Below are 14,674 nucleotides of genomic sequence, written 5' to 3' on the forward strand. Positions count from 1 at the left end.
AGAATTACTTTCTGGGCTGGCTCTCTGGCTGGCTGGCTGGCTGGCTGGCTGGCTGGCTGGCTCTCTGGCTGGCTGGGGATGTCTAGAAAGCCTGATGACTGTGCAGGTCTGACCACCACCGTGTGATCCCTGGAAGCTGACTTCACAGAGCCGTCTTCTCTCTTTCTCCAAGCGTCATGGCATGACCATGCCGCCTCCACATCCACACATATCATATGCAGAATAATACTATAGAGTTTTCAAATGACTATAAATTCAGCTTTTATAGCTCATTACTAACTTTGATATTTGTCGCTTTCTCTTGGGGTTATCTTAATGAAAATTCCTAATCTCTTAGTGAGTCTGAATCTGTAATACAAACAGTAAAAACCTAGGGACAGATATTGGGGTTCAGCCTGAATATCAGAAAAGCAAAGCAGCCAAGCCACTAGAGAGGTCTTACCTCTATGAAATCTTCAGACTGAAAGAGAGCCAGTTCCTGTCTCATCCCGTCTTACATTCCTCTCTAGATCTGGCATTAAAGGCGTGCACCGCTACCTGGTTTCTGTGGCTAACTAGTGTGGCTGCTGGGATTAAAGGTGTGCGCCACCACTGCCTGGCCTGTATGACTGACTAGTGTGGCTGTTTTGTGTTCTGATCTTTATGCAGGCTTTATTTATTAAAATACAAATGAAATATCACTAATAGGTTGGCACTTTTCAGGCCAGAAGCCCCTTAGCCTTAGCTACATGGCATTGAGCTGAACATTGATTGAATAAAAATAATGCTTATCATTTTTGTGAAGAAATACAGTTTAAGAGAATTTTCTTTTTGTAAATTAGAAATCAGATTTCTAAATATCTGACATTCACAAATACCTTTGTTGTTGACCAAAACTTATAAGAACAGTATCATTTCAATGTGGATAAGTGGGCTATTGATATTGTTGCTTGTTTTTTCTGCCTGTCTATATTTTTAGGTGCTACTTGAGAAGTGTATGGTAGTTTGTTTTACATTTAAATTTGTGATTTGAGGAATTATGATCATTTTTGAGGTTTACAGAATTTCTGATGTATAAACGTCAAATCTCATTGTAAGTCCTTTTACTGTTTTCTGTAATATTTCAGTATCACTGCTAAATTCTTCTGAAAGTGGAAAGAAGGAAAAGCCAGGTTTTCCAGTCGTCATCTGTAACCATAGCAGTGCCCAGGTGGGGCCCGGGCCCAGACACACCGTCAGTCTGCTTCTGGCAGCTCCTCGGAGTCTGTAATTCCAATGACTTCACTAACCTGTGATGCAGGGTGTGAGACAGCGGGGGAGGTGTCACAGGCCAGTCAAATTTGTGAACCTGACATGCATCGTGCCCATCACTGGCCACAACTGAGCAGGTCCCTTCACTGTCTCCTAGAAATGAATCTGTGAATACTGACCAGTGCAGGCTCGATTAAAGGGCCCTTTGTCGTCTCCCCCAACTGAAGGGCTGGACAGGGTCAGGATATGCAGAGCCTTCAAGACCACATCGAGGATCCTAGGCCATACTTCATGAGCACCCAAAGTCTGCAAGAAAAGGTGTGAGCACAGGGTGATAGGGTCAGATGTGCATTGTTCAAAAAATCAATGTTTCCTCCTTGGCAGAATATGACTGTGGGTATGGATAGGTGGGAGTAGGCAAGGGCTGATAATGAGGTCCTATGGTGAAAGTCCAGCTTGGGTTGGTCTGCTGAAGACAAATACAGAAAACTAGGGAGGCTTAAGGGATGGGTCTGCTGGTGGGAAGAGAAGACCCATGATGGCTCACACAAGATGTGCAGTGCTGATTTGTATACGCATACTGTTCGCTTGTGTAAGAAAGACATGTAGTGCTCATGTGTAAGTCGTGCAGTGTTAATGTGTGTAAGATGTGTGGTGTTCATGTGTGTAGGACGTGTGATGCTCATGTGTGTAAGTCATGCAGTGCTCGTGTGTAAGATGTGCAGTGCTCATGTGTGTAAAATGTGCAGTGCTCATGTGTGTAAGTCATGCAGTGTTCATGTGTGTAAGATGTGCAGTGCTCATGTGTGTAAGTCATGCAGTGTTCATGTGTGTAAGATGTGCAGTGCTCATGTGTGCAAGTCATGCAGTGTTCATGTGTGTAAGTCGTGCAGTGTTCATGTGTGTAAGATGTGTGGTGTTCATGTGTGTAGGACGTGTGATGCTCATGTGTGTAAGTCATGCAGTGTTCATGTGTGTAAGATGTGCAGTGCTCATGTCTGTAAGACGGACGTGCAGTGCTCGTGTGTGTAAGTCGTGCAGTGTTCATGTGTTAAGATGTGTGGCTCGTATGTGTAAGATGTGCAGTGGTCATGTCTGTAAGACATGCAGTGCTCATGTGTGTAAGACGTGCGGTGCTGATGTCTGTAAGACGGACGTGCGGTGCTCATTAGAGTGGAAGCACTTTCTTAAAGGTGCAGAGTGCAGAGTGAGGACCTGGAACTGGGGTTGGCTGGAGCTGAACAGCTTGCTGCATGGATCTAGAATGTAGCCGAGATCAGAACTAGAAGTGAATTCCGTTAGAGCAGATGCCCTCGGAAAAGACCGAAGATAGGGCAGAGGCAGAACATGGTGGAGAAAGGGTCAGCTCCATGGAGTTCCCTACAGTGGGCGACTGTCAGGAGGAAGGGTTACATCCAGCTGTAATGCAGCCCCCACCCTCTGCCTGCAGACGGTCATCACTGGGTTATGGGGAGGAAAGCACACTAGACAGGGTGTTGAGCCTGGGTCAGTGAAGCAGTATTTACCTTCTGGTAAAAAGCTTTGCAACAAAGAATGTGGTCTTGTTCTACTTCTGGTATAACTTTCCTGTTATACCTCAGGCTTAGTCCTGTGTATAATGTTGTTTGTCTCATATTTTCTAGATGAACAACTTTTTAATAAAATATGTAATGTCCTAGTAACACTAGCAACCATTGATCTCTCACCAAGATCTGTTCAAGCTGGGTGGTGGTGGGCACATCTGTAATCCAGCACTCAGGAGGCAGAGGCAGGCGAATCTCTGTGAGTTTGAGGCCAGCCTGCCAGCCTGGTTTACAAAACGAGTTCCACGAGAGCCAGAGGTGCTATACAGAGAAACCCTGTCTCAAAAACGAAACAGATGTGCTTCAGTCGGGTGTTATGAGTCTCAAACAACATGTTCAGCTCAACTCCAGTCCCCCCGCCCCCAATCTACTTTTCCGCCAAAATTCCCATCAAGTTAAAACCGAGAGTCACGTTAGTTCTCAGTTCTCCCTCATCTACATGTCCAATTCAACGCCGACTATCAGTTTCTGCTTTGGGATGCTTCTGCCAGTGTCCCTGTCTACTGCCTCTACTCTGATCCTGGCTGGGACCATTGCTGGCCTCAATCACCAGTACCCCCTAGCTTTCTCTCTGGTTCTCTCTGTGCTCCCCTTCATACCTATGGTGTTATCATTGAAGTGAGATCCGTTTATTCCCTGTTTCAAAACCCTTATGCTGTTTCCTTTGTATTTAAGGTAAAATTATAGAAAACCCAGCACACATGGTGCGAGGCTTTTCCATGCTGTCCTTGCCCTTAATGTCCTTGTTCTCAGCCATTTACGAGGCAAATTCTATTCGTAAGGCTTCTATTTAACATGCCAAGCCTCTCCTTTCAGACATGATCTTCCTTGGTTTGGTCTGTCAGTGGCAGAGTAGTAGCTACGTAAACCCAAGACCAGGATGCCTGCTGGTTAGAATCTGGGTTATTTTGAAGGTCATTGACTCACCTTGCTGATAGGGGCTGTCCACAGAACCAAATATAGTTCACACAATTTTAATCAAACGGGGCTCGGTGAGAACTAAATTTCAAGTTGTGGGCTCATTTAGATTTCAGATGTATTTAAAATATGTAACAACATTGGCTCAGCTCAGCAAGGAGTTCATTGTGCTCAATGCCCAGGATGCGTGCGCCCGTGCCCGTTTCCTCGTGGGCTGACACTGCCCAGTACAAAGAGCCACTGAAGTTCAAGGACGCTGCAGCACCAGCAGGAACCTGCTCTCCCACCTCCTAGCTGTCACACGTGGGCCTTGATAGCATTGTGCTTTTTTCCTCTGAGCCCGTCCACAGGAAACTTCAAAAGCAGAATAGAAGCCTTTGCATTCTAACCGACTTGACACCACAGACCCCTGTGACGTTTCTACAGTTTGCCAATGGTTTTTGTTTGTCTGTTTTTTCTTTTGTTTTTAACTCTTGGGTAGCAAAAGTATCAAGCATTTTTGTAAAGAGGCCGCTTGTTGGTTCCCAGCTGCTCAGTCCCAAAATAATCACACAGAAACTGTATTATTTAAATCACTTCTTGGCCCTTTAGCTCTAGCTTCTTATTTGCTAACTCTTACATCTTAATTTAACCCATCTCCATTAATCTGTGTATCACCTCGAGGTCGTGCCCTACCAGCAAAGTTTCAGTACGTCTGTCTCTGGCGGTGGATCCATGGCGTCCCTCTGATTCTGCCTCCTTTCTTCCAACATTCAGTTTAGTTTTCCCTGCCTACCTAAGTTCTGCCCTGCTATAGGTCCAAATCAGTTTCTTTATTCACCAATGGTATTCACAGCATACAGAGGAGGATCCCACATCAAAGCATGGCATTGGAGGCCATGTCCACAAGTAGCGTCTAGAGTGTAATCTATAAGGTCAAAGCGAGTCCGTGCAGATAAGTTCTAATTTGACACCTGAAGAAAAGGGAATGTGATTTCTTCTTTATTTCTGATGCCAAATTTTAGTGCTGTCCTAGTTTTGTTTTAAAGAAAAATCTTGTTCTATGTGTGTTCTCACTAAAGGGTGCGCCCTCTCAACTCTAGCGTGTTGAACCCACTAGGTGCATGTAGTTCTTCCTCGGCCTTGACAGAGCAGTAGTACATTGTTGTCTTACTTCTACGCAGGATTTTTGAAAGCATCAACTATAAAGGTAATTGTTTTTTGTTGCTCACTGGCTTTATTTCTTCTTCTTTTTCTAGGACTATGACAGTTTTTTTGAATCAAAGGAGAGCAACACAGTCTTTTCATTTTTAGGCCTGAAGCCGCGGCCAGCATCCACGGTAGGTTAACCTTCTGTACTCAAGGTAGGCTAACCCTTCTAGAGGTGGATGAGAAGGGACAGCTCTACCCCTGCAAACTTTGAGTCCCTGGTAAATACAGACTGCAATGTTAAGCATACTTTTTAACTCCTCTAAACGCCGCCTTCTAATTTTTAACTTCTTTAAATCAGAGTAGTCGTTTACTTTTAATTTATATTCCTGTTCTAGGAAGAGTAATTTTAGGTAGCAAAATAGGTAGCTAGTTTCTGTTTAAATCATAAATTCACATTACATTTTACTCTGTGTCTGGATTTCACACTTGTAATTTGTTTGGTCCAGTTGGAAATATTGAAACAATGTTACATCTGTACTGAACTACTCAGCCTTCCTTTCTCCTGGCTGTGTTGCTATTTTTTTGTTTGTTTGTTTGTTTGTTTGTTTTGGGACAGGGTCTTTCTACTGTCCTGGAACTCATTATGATAATCAAGCTAACCTTGAACTCACAGATCTCCTTCTGCCTCTGCCTCCCAAGCACTAAGCCTTCCTGTCCTTATTTCTTAAAAACACAGCATAAGACCTGTTTGCGTAGATATCTGTTTGTTCATACCATCTCCGTGTGGGCAGACATACATGGCTGAATTACAGGTACTGTGAACTAGAGAGAAGAGAGAATCCTGGGGTCCCAGCCAGGTCACGATCACCACAGATGGATCATCACAGATGCCAAGGGGCAGCAGCTTTATGCACGAGCAAAAGCAAAGCCACATTTGAGAGGCATCTCCAGAAGGAAACAAAAGGAGATACTACATGCAGTTCCTAAACCAATCCGAATATTTTTAAAGCCTCTTTATTGAGTCATATGACTTTTGAAAAACAAGAAGAACCCGAGTTTGTCTTGTGCTAAGACTTAGAAATAATGGCTATTCCCACAATTGCATAAAACACAAGATTTATTTTTTAAAACAATGATACTTACCAAATAAGTTAATAATTTGTTTACTTCATTTAAAAACACTGGTTTGGGGATTAGAAAAGTAATTTAGGCTTATTTTTTTTAAATTGGAACGGTATAAATGCATATAAGATAGAATATTAAAATCACCACCCAGAACTGACCACATTGACACTTTTCCATCTTTCTTTACAAGCTTTCTATACATAGCAATCGAGGCTTGGCCTATAGCTCAGGTTGAGGGGAATTCGAAAGCGTGTGTTTTTAACACAGCTGAACCTGCAGTGCATTCTGAGAACTTTGTAAGTACCAGGTCCTCTGAGCCTGCCTGGGACAGGTCCAGTCTCTGGAGCACCTGTGGGAGGAAGGCAGAGGGCATCAATAATAGAACTCCTCCAGCAGCTCTGGGGAGCAGGGCGCCTGGGAAAACGGGCTTTGTTTTAGCATCAGCAAGCCTGCAGATGGGTTGTGGGTGGTTCCTGTGCGCAGGCTTCACAGGTACGCCCACGCAGAAAGTATTTGCAGGTTCCTAAGGCTATTTTTATACAAGTTAGACATTTGAATATTTCTTAGGAAAATGGGTTGTGTGTATGAAATATTTCACCTAAAGATGTTAAATAATCCAGATTTATCTTCAGAGAACTGGAGGTGGGCAGTGGCTGGGGCAAAGATTACCTGATGGCAGCAGGAACCCAGTAGGCACCATTGGCTGTGTCAAAACCTCCTAGAAAATGCAGTGTGCATGCTGTCTTTGTTCTCATGTTCTCCAAAGGTACAATTCCTTAGAGGTTTAGCAAGCTGTTGTTTTTTTGTTTGTTTGTTGTTTTCTTCTGTTTTCTTTAGACAATTAGCCTGGGGCCGTAGTTCAGTCCTTACATGCTTGCTTAGCGTGTACCCAGGGTTTGATTCCCAGCATGCAGCATCTCTTTAACCATAACCCTGCAGAGGTGTAAAGGGCGGGGATCAGGTGCTTAAGGTCACCCTCTGCTTTATAGCAAGGTCCTGGCCAGACTGGGCCACTTGAGACCCTGGCTCAAAACAGTAACAGAATCCCACAGTGTATTCTCCTTAGTATTTATAAGGGAAGTTGGGGGTCTCTGCAGGGTCCATTCTCACATGGTACCTGAGCAGTGATATTTGGTCTTAGACCCATTGAAGCTTATCCCTCAAAGGGCATAAAGGGCCTGGAAATGGAGTTCCTAGGTAGGACCCCTTGGGGCAGAATACACAACCCTGGCATAGTATCCGTGCCACTTGGGCACTTGAGCCCTCAGAGCCTTAGGCACAGAGTACACATCCTTCATCTCCCTCTGCGAGGAGTGGGATTGTAAGCACTAGTAAGCAGTCCCCCTTTCGAGTTGCTTACTTTGCACATTGGTTAGCATTCATAAGAAGCCTACATTTGATGACTTGGACAAAGTGGTCGTAGCTGTGATACAGCGGAAGTGACCCTGTCCTCTCTCCCACTACCGCAGCAGGCACACATAGAAGACAAAGCCAGGAGGCACAGAAGCCCACGTAGCCTCTGTAGCTGCCCCCACAGTAGGTAGGAGAGTGTGCTGATGGCCCGCAGGCAGGTGTGGCTCTGACGGGACTACTCTCCAAAGTGGACAGAGGGGGGAAGGGCAGTGATCACTAAGTGGTGGCCTAATGGCCACCCTGGCTCAGGACACGCTGTTTGTCTTGCACAGGGACTTCTTAAAGTAAAAGGTAAGTGGATTTCTAGCTGTAATGTTAGGGTTTCCACTTCCATCAGAGCTGGGAGAGGTAGAAGCACTAGGGAGGGAAAACCGAGCGACAGGAGTCAGCAGTGACTGGCCACAAAGTTCATTATTCTAATAGACTCCAAGCAGATCCTGTTAATGGAAATTTCTGCACCCAGGTCCCTTGCAATAGGGGTGATTTTCAGAATACAAAACAATTGATTGTACTGCACATTCTTTGTCCATATCTGGATCAAATTGCAGTGACTTCATGGGGACCCTTGTTTAACTGGTGCCCGGACAGTTGGGATGGTGATGCTTCATGAGTGATGTTGCCATTCTGATGATGTCATTCACCCAGCATCACCCTTAACCAGCACCTCTTTGTCCCCCAGAAAGCTTATAGCCACCTGCTGTGAGTTAGTAGCACAGCAGTGTTCAGAGGAAGGAGGCTTGGTGGCTGCCAAAAAATGAGGTTGGATGGGTGTGATTGAAATTGAGGTTCTGGCTTAAAAGTCAGGACTAGCTCCTGTCAGCCATAGAGGGTGACTCATGGCTTCCCCATCTCTGTTCCTGACATGAGAGCATGAGAGAGAGAGAGAGAGAGAGAGAGAGAGAGAGAGAGAGAGAGAGAGAGAGAGAGAGAGAAACTGCCCTGTCACAGAGAGAGAGAGAGAGAGAGAGAGAGAGAGAGAGAGAGAGAGAAACTGCCCTGTCACTGTAGCCTATGAACTGTGCCTCTCTCCCTCTTCTGTTTAATAGGCCGAGCCTTAGACACAAAGGGTGAAGGTGATGGAGTTGCATTTGGAGCACCGTGGTACTCAACACATACCTGCTTACCTGATGCATCACTGTGACAAAGCCACATGCACAATCGGCAACTTTGCTTGACCTGGAAAAGGTGTTTTTGGAGAACGTGGGGACGATGGGGACTGCGTGATTGTTAAGCTAATCGGGGCTCTGGTGGTGGATTTTCTGCTTTTCTCTTTTGCCTGCGGTTGCCTCACCTGAAAATACCACCTGTTACCGTCTGCTTCCTTAGTGATTGAAGACAATGGGGCAGCACACGTGGGAGAAGATGCTGGATCTGCCCTAAATCTTACCAGACCAGTACTGCATAAAACCATTCCTCTCTTAGCTGCCTGCATTGCATCCTTGCAACCAGTTTGCCAAGATGGTAACGTCTTTGAATCAGAAAGGAGAAAAACAATGCTGGTTGGCAAAGGACATCAAGGGTTCTTATTGCAGAATCACGAATGTCACTCACCACTCTGGTACTTCGTAATAACCTACTGAAGAAGTTAGATGCTCTCGACTCCTTTCTGTAATGGGAACCCTCACCCCATCAATTCTGCAGGCTCCTACAGGTGCTTCCAGAACTGCCACTGCGACATTGCACTACTATGACCAAGTTACAGGACAGAAAAGAATTGCTTTCGGAAAACGTCTCCTTCCTTATCCCTCACAAGGCGGGCATGTCACTGTACGCATAAGACTGCTTGAGGGATGTATTTTAAGAAGTAAATTAATAAGAAAGTTTGCTCTGTCCATATGCAAAGGCATTTCCAGCTCTTGCACACACACACACACACACACACGCATATATATTTTTAAATGCAGCTCCTCTGAGTAGCAGCTGCTTGTTCTATTTTGTGAAGGGATTATATTTTTGGAGAAAGGAAATACTTGGTTAGATATATTTTGTGAGCTGTTGATGAAGTGTATTGGAAGGCGCCAGTACTGCTGGGGCTGGGCTTAGCTGGGCTTAGCAGAAGACTTGCACAGCACACACAATGCACAGCACACACAAGCTGCTGCGCTCGGCTCCAGTGCCGCGGGAAACAGACACCAACACTGCTTACCATTGATTCTCTTGGTTCGTATTCAGACCGGTTCGCCGTCTCAGACTTTTCAGAATAACACCAACACACACACACATCCTTGCTTGATGTATGAGAACAAGTGAGATTTCAGAGAGCATAGAGAGAAAGGGGCTTTCTAGGGAGTCATCTGTCGATCTTAAGGAACGAAATCCCTGCTCCCTTTGGGCGGACACTGGTAAACACTGAACACCTCTAGTTCATCAGGGCAGAGATTATCTTTCTACATCCTGGCATATTTTAGAGTTCATTGCCAAACATAGGGCCAGCCTCGAATAGGATAAACTCAGGGGTGACTGAAGTCTCCACCTACCCCTAGCAGCGTGACGTGCGACCTTTCTCTCTGACTGTGGAAAGGAAATGTTTGAGAAATTGAAAGAGCAGGCTAGCAGCTCTCTCTTCCCCTGCACCAGGAGCTCTGATACATGTTCTGGGGCATTTTTTTGAATGCAAAAAATTGAGATCCCAGCCTGAGAGCTGCAGACCCTATTACAGCTGGAAGACAGGAGAGCTTTCTTCATGAAGGGACCAAATGCTTGACATAAAATTTTCTCTCCAGAGAAAGCTTGTCGAATCATGGATCTTACTGGCTAGTTGGTATTAAACAATATCCAGGTCTCATTCCATTTGATAAATCCCAGGGACTTTTGTGTTTGTTTCGTTTTGTTTTGTTTCCTTTCTCTTCCAACTGGACATTGTGCTTGATTTGTGAGTCTTCTGACGAGACACACGTCCATTTAAAATAGAGTGATTTTAAAGTTATCTCATGAAATCAGCCCAGCTTACGCTGACTGAGTCTATTCTTGCCAGTGAGTGCCAAGAACCAGTTTAGAAAAGCGAAGTCTTACCATGTTTTGGATTATGTGAGCCTCACCATACTTGGGAGACAGAGAAAGGTACCCAGATGTGTCAGTATACCTTTCTGGTTGGCCGTACCATACCTGCTGTGACCTTGTTAAAACACTGAGCAGACAGTGTGCTTAGAATTGCTATCACAGTTACATACCGTTTTCTTGCCATGATTCCTTTTGATCAAACACTGGCGAGTCAGCAGCAAAAGCATGAGGCTAGTGGGAGTTCCTTCTTTCTGTGGCTAGAAACCCAGGATACAGAGTTGACTGTAGTTCCCAGGCAATGGCGTGTGTAGAGCACACTGGGTCTTTACTTAAATGCCCACCAATCTGAGTGACAGACTGACTTTCCTCCTCCCATCTTCCTTTTCCTCTTTCTATTGCTTGTTGCTTGAGACAGAGTCTTGCTATGTAGACCAGGAACCTACTCCTTCTGCCTCCCAAGTGCTAGGATTGCAAACTTGGCTGAACTAGTGTTCTTATTACCTTTGGCTGCCTCTAGATTTGGTCACCACCATCTTCAAAGCCTAGGAAAGAAGTAAAGAAGCACAGGCAAGGCTGTAAGGCCAGCTTTAAGGCAGAGTGTTGACTTCCTTATGGGACCAAGGAAATGTGCTGCTGACACCAAATGGTGCCGTTTTAACCGTAGGTGAGCGTGGAATGCCATACTGCCAAGTGTCTGCAGACCAGAAGAAGATTTAGTTCAGGAAATACTTTGCCAAATCCTGGGGGTTTACTAAAATCTAAGAGGAGAAAAAGAAGACATTTTGCCCGGAGATGCTAATACATTTGGGTTTGTTTTCTATTTTGTAAAGTTAACCCAACATTTTACTTTTATATTGTGTGAATTTAACCATCTAAATATTTTTTCTTTTGTTACTGGAAGGTACCAAAGGCTTTTTATGTTTCATTTGTTTTGTTTGATTTTATTGTGGGATTTGTTTTTTTCTAGAAATTCTTTGATATAGATTTGTCCCTAAGTGTCTGGGTCTACTTCAGTCTGTGTAATTGTTTTGATTTCAGTTTGTTTGTATCTGTCTCTCAAGGCATTGGTGAAATCTCAGATTTTATAGTCTTCATTAAAGGAGAATAAATTCTAGAAAACATGGCATTCTGAAACTGGAGTTGTTTCTTCCTTTTCTCACTCCCTTTCCAGCTTTTATTGTGGTGTTGGCTGGGTCCTGTTTCTCTAGGAAGCTGTTTTTGCTGCCATCCAAGAAAGGGTTGGATTGTTAAAGGACAGACCTTATACAGCCACTCACTGAGAAGGATGCCTGGGCACACTGGGAGGCCAGCTAAGAGGCAAACAGGCAGCCCAGGGCTGAGGCGGGCCTTACTCAGCCACTGGTCTAGGTATTCTGTGGTCTCCCAGGCATAGTCTACTCTAGTGGTTTATCCGATACTAGTTGCCAAAAATATGATAGGTGGCCATGATCCTTTCACTTGGGCTTTCTTTGAGCCACATTTGGAAGCCAAAGAAAATGTTTCTGAAGGAAAGCAGGGGCTGAGGCTGAACTCACCAAGAAACAATGACAGAACTTAAACACCAGGACAGATGGAGGGTAGAGGAGGGGTCAAAGGCAACAAGCTCTAAGCCGGCAGAAATGTGTCAACTCATGAAACCAAGTCAGCAAATAGTCCTGCCTGCACATGACCCAGATTCTGGTGGGAGGGCCTCCCAGTTCTAGACACCCAGACGAGATTAGCATGGCTGTCTTTTCTGCCAGCCTGTATTAAGTCCTCACAAGGTGATGGGTCCCATCTGAGCAGGAGGATGAGGGGAGCAAAAGAAAGCAGCCGACACAGCAGCAATCAGTGGCAGGCCAGGTAAGTTGTCAGTACTCAGGGCTGCAGCTCGTCATCAGGGATGTTAATGGTTGTTCCTTATTAAAACCATCCTGACTGTTTAGATTTTATACATGCAATGGACTACATGCATATGTACACACATATCTACTGAAGTATAAAGAGTAATAATAACAACTTCTGTATGCCTGCTGCCTGCCTTACAGCCTTTTCCCCTCGGCACCCCTTGGGCCCCTCCCTGACCTTCTCTTTCTCCCTATTGAATAATGGGAGCCTCACCTGTATTTGTGTGAATCGAAGCCTTTCTACCCTTTAGTGTTTTGTCTCCATGTATGTATCCATAAAGAATAATAAACAGAACTAAACCAGATATAGTGGGTTGGTTTTTGTTTGTTTGTTTCTTCCTTTTAACATCCATTGCGATGGGAAATTTCATTGTTAAAAATTATTCTACTAGATGAATTAATAATTTTTTTTTTCTCCAGTTGCTGACCATTGAGCCTTGCTGTGAGCATTCTTTCATTTGCTTTCTGGTGCAGTTACACAAGAGTGGATCCACACCTTAAGTAGAATTGCTGACTGTACAGTAAGAGCACACAAACCAGCCTTCAGGACGGAGTCAGATGGCTTTCTCGAACTTTCGTACCAGTGTGTATTCCCACGAGAATGCCAACATTTTTAGGATTACAGATCCTGATCAATCTGTGTGATTGCTAGTCAAATTTGTGCCAAGTATGTAAAACGTATTTGACTTTAAAAAAAAATTATTAGTAAATTGAGCATGTTTATTATGGGATTCCTGTGTCAAACTTCTCAGCTATTTGGATATGTTTTTAGTTATTAAATGTTCTGCTTGTATCACTGGTTATTAAACCCAGGACCTTGCACATGATAAGCAAGCATTCTACCACTGAGACATACCTCTAGTTCATGAGTTATCTCATAAAAGTGAAGAGAAATCAGGAATACACAGTCTTCGGAGGCTATTTCCAGAAATGTGTGAAATGCACGTGAATGCTTATTCTGGTGTCAGAAGATAAAGGTAAGTGTGCTCTATAGCCTGTCTGTCAGCCATGAGATGTGCTCAGGGCGTCTCTGCTCTAGAAGGCTCTCCTCTTGGAAAGTGTCTCAGGGCTCATCAGTTTGTTATTTGGCAGGAAATCAATGTCATTAACGTTGTGATTCCGTTTGCTTTCCTGGATTCCTGCTTTCCTGAATTTCAGCAGAAGGAAGTCTATGCAGACTTCATGCTCGTGTGCATGTATGCTTAGGATGTCAACATACAGTGGGCCTGTAACAATGGACCAAACATGATTTGACACTTAAAAGAACAGCAGGAAATCTTTGTTAAGTCCCAGGGGATCCATGTGATGCCAATTATAGCCCAGAGAGTTGCAGGGGCAGCAATGCACACGTGTGGAGAACTATCAGGAACTAGAATGCAGGATTCTCTTCCTTCTAAAGGACACTTTCAGCAGACTCTGGACACTGGTATTTGAAAGTGTATTAGGAAAGCTCATTATAGTGAATAAAAGAAATTGAGAAAAACTCCTTATAAAACAGACCTCTATAATATTATACATAATATGGGGCCCTATAATGATAAAAATCATAACCTAACCTCCTCTGAAGGTTAGGAGCAAGTGTCTATGCACCAGAGTCACACAGAACAAAGCTCTGAAGTTTTGAGTGGGACCTTCCACTGTACCAACAAGCCACGTAAGGCACTGAGCCCTTGAAATGAGCCCACTTGGGTTTGTGACATGGTTTGAGTGTAAAGATATTTTAGGATTTATACTGAGTGTGAACATTTAAATGAACTCATGAATGAGTTTTCTATTGGTTACACATTAAAATGGTACTCTAAAATTTGTTAAGTTGAATATTAAGGCGATCACTTGCCCCCTTAAGTGTGGCCACTGGGATATTTTAGATTGCCTATGTGCCTTTTGTTGTTTACCTTCCAGGCAGCCCTGCCTTCTGTCATTCTTTTTGCTTCCGAATTTGCACTATAGTAATAAATACATTTGAAATATTTTTAGGTCTTGGTAAATTCTTCATTTATAATACTGAAAAATGTGAATGCCTTTGGGAGCATAATCTTCTGATATAGCTGCCAAAAGAACTTTCTCATTCTGCTTTTTGCCCCCATAGCTCAAAGCATCTTTGTAGTGAAGGAAGAGTCTATTCTGGACACCAGCAGTGTCATGGTTGTCAGAATGCTCAACATCTCTGTCCAGACTTCTGCACACGCACCCCTCCTCCCGCCTCCCCATCAGTTTACAGAGCTCCACCTGGAGCCAAGCTTTGGACTGTCTTAGACCCCAAATTATTTCTATGTACCTAGTGATTTTATTAGTACAAGCCATGAAACATATTGGCAAGGAGAAGTATCAGAGACGTTAAACAGATAAAAGAAGTGGGATAATATTAGTAACATAAATCAGATTAGC

At 44.1% G+C, this 14,674-nt stretch overlaps 1 protein-coding gene across 2 annotated transcripts in view; it reads left to right on the forward strand.

Moving 5' to 3' along the window:
* Positions 1-12,591, forward strand: part of Sh3bgrl2 (SH3 domain binding glutamate rich protein like 2) — a 59,573-nt gene extending 46,982 nt beyond the window's left edge. For both annotated transcript variants that reach the window (XM_048435753.3, XM_048435754.3), the window contains exons 3-4: positions 4,970-5,050; positions 8,447-12,591. In XM_048435753.3, the coding sequence (XP_048291710.1) occupies positions 4,970-5,050; positions 8,447-8,458 (93 nt within the window). In that variant the 3' untranslated portion in view covers positions 8,459-12,591. The remainder of the gene's footprint in view (positions 1-4,969; positions 5,051-8,446) is intronic.
* The last annotated feature ends 2,083 nt before the right edge of the window (positions 12,592-14,674 follow it).

Source organism: Myodes glareolus, chromosome 4 (assembly GCF_982192425.1).
Source record: "Myodes glareolus chromosome 4, mMyoGla1.1, whole genome shotgun sequence".
NCBI classification, from domain to species: domain Eukaryota; kingdom Metazoa; phylum Chordata; class Mammalia; order Rodentia; family Cricetidae; genus Myodes; species Myodes glareolus.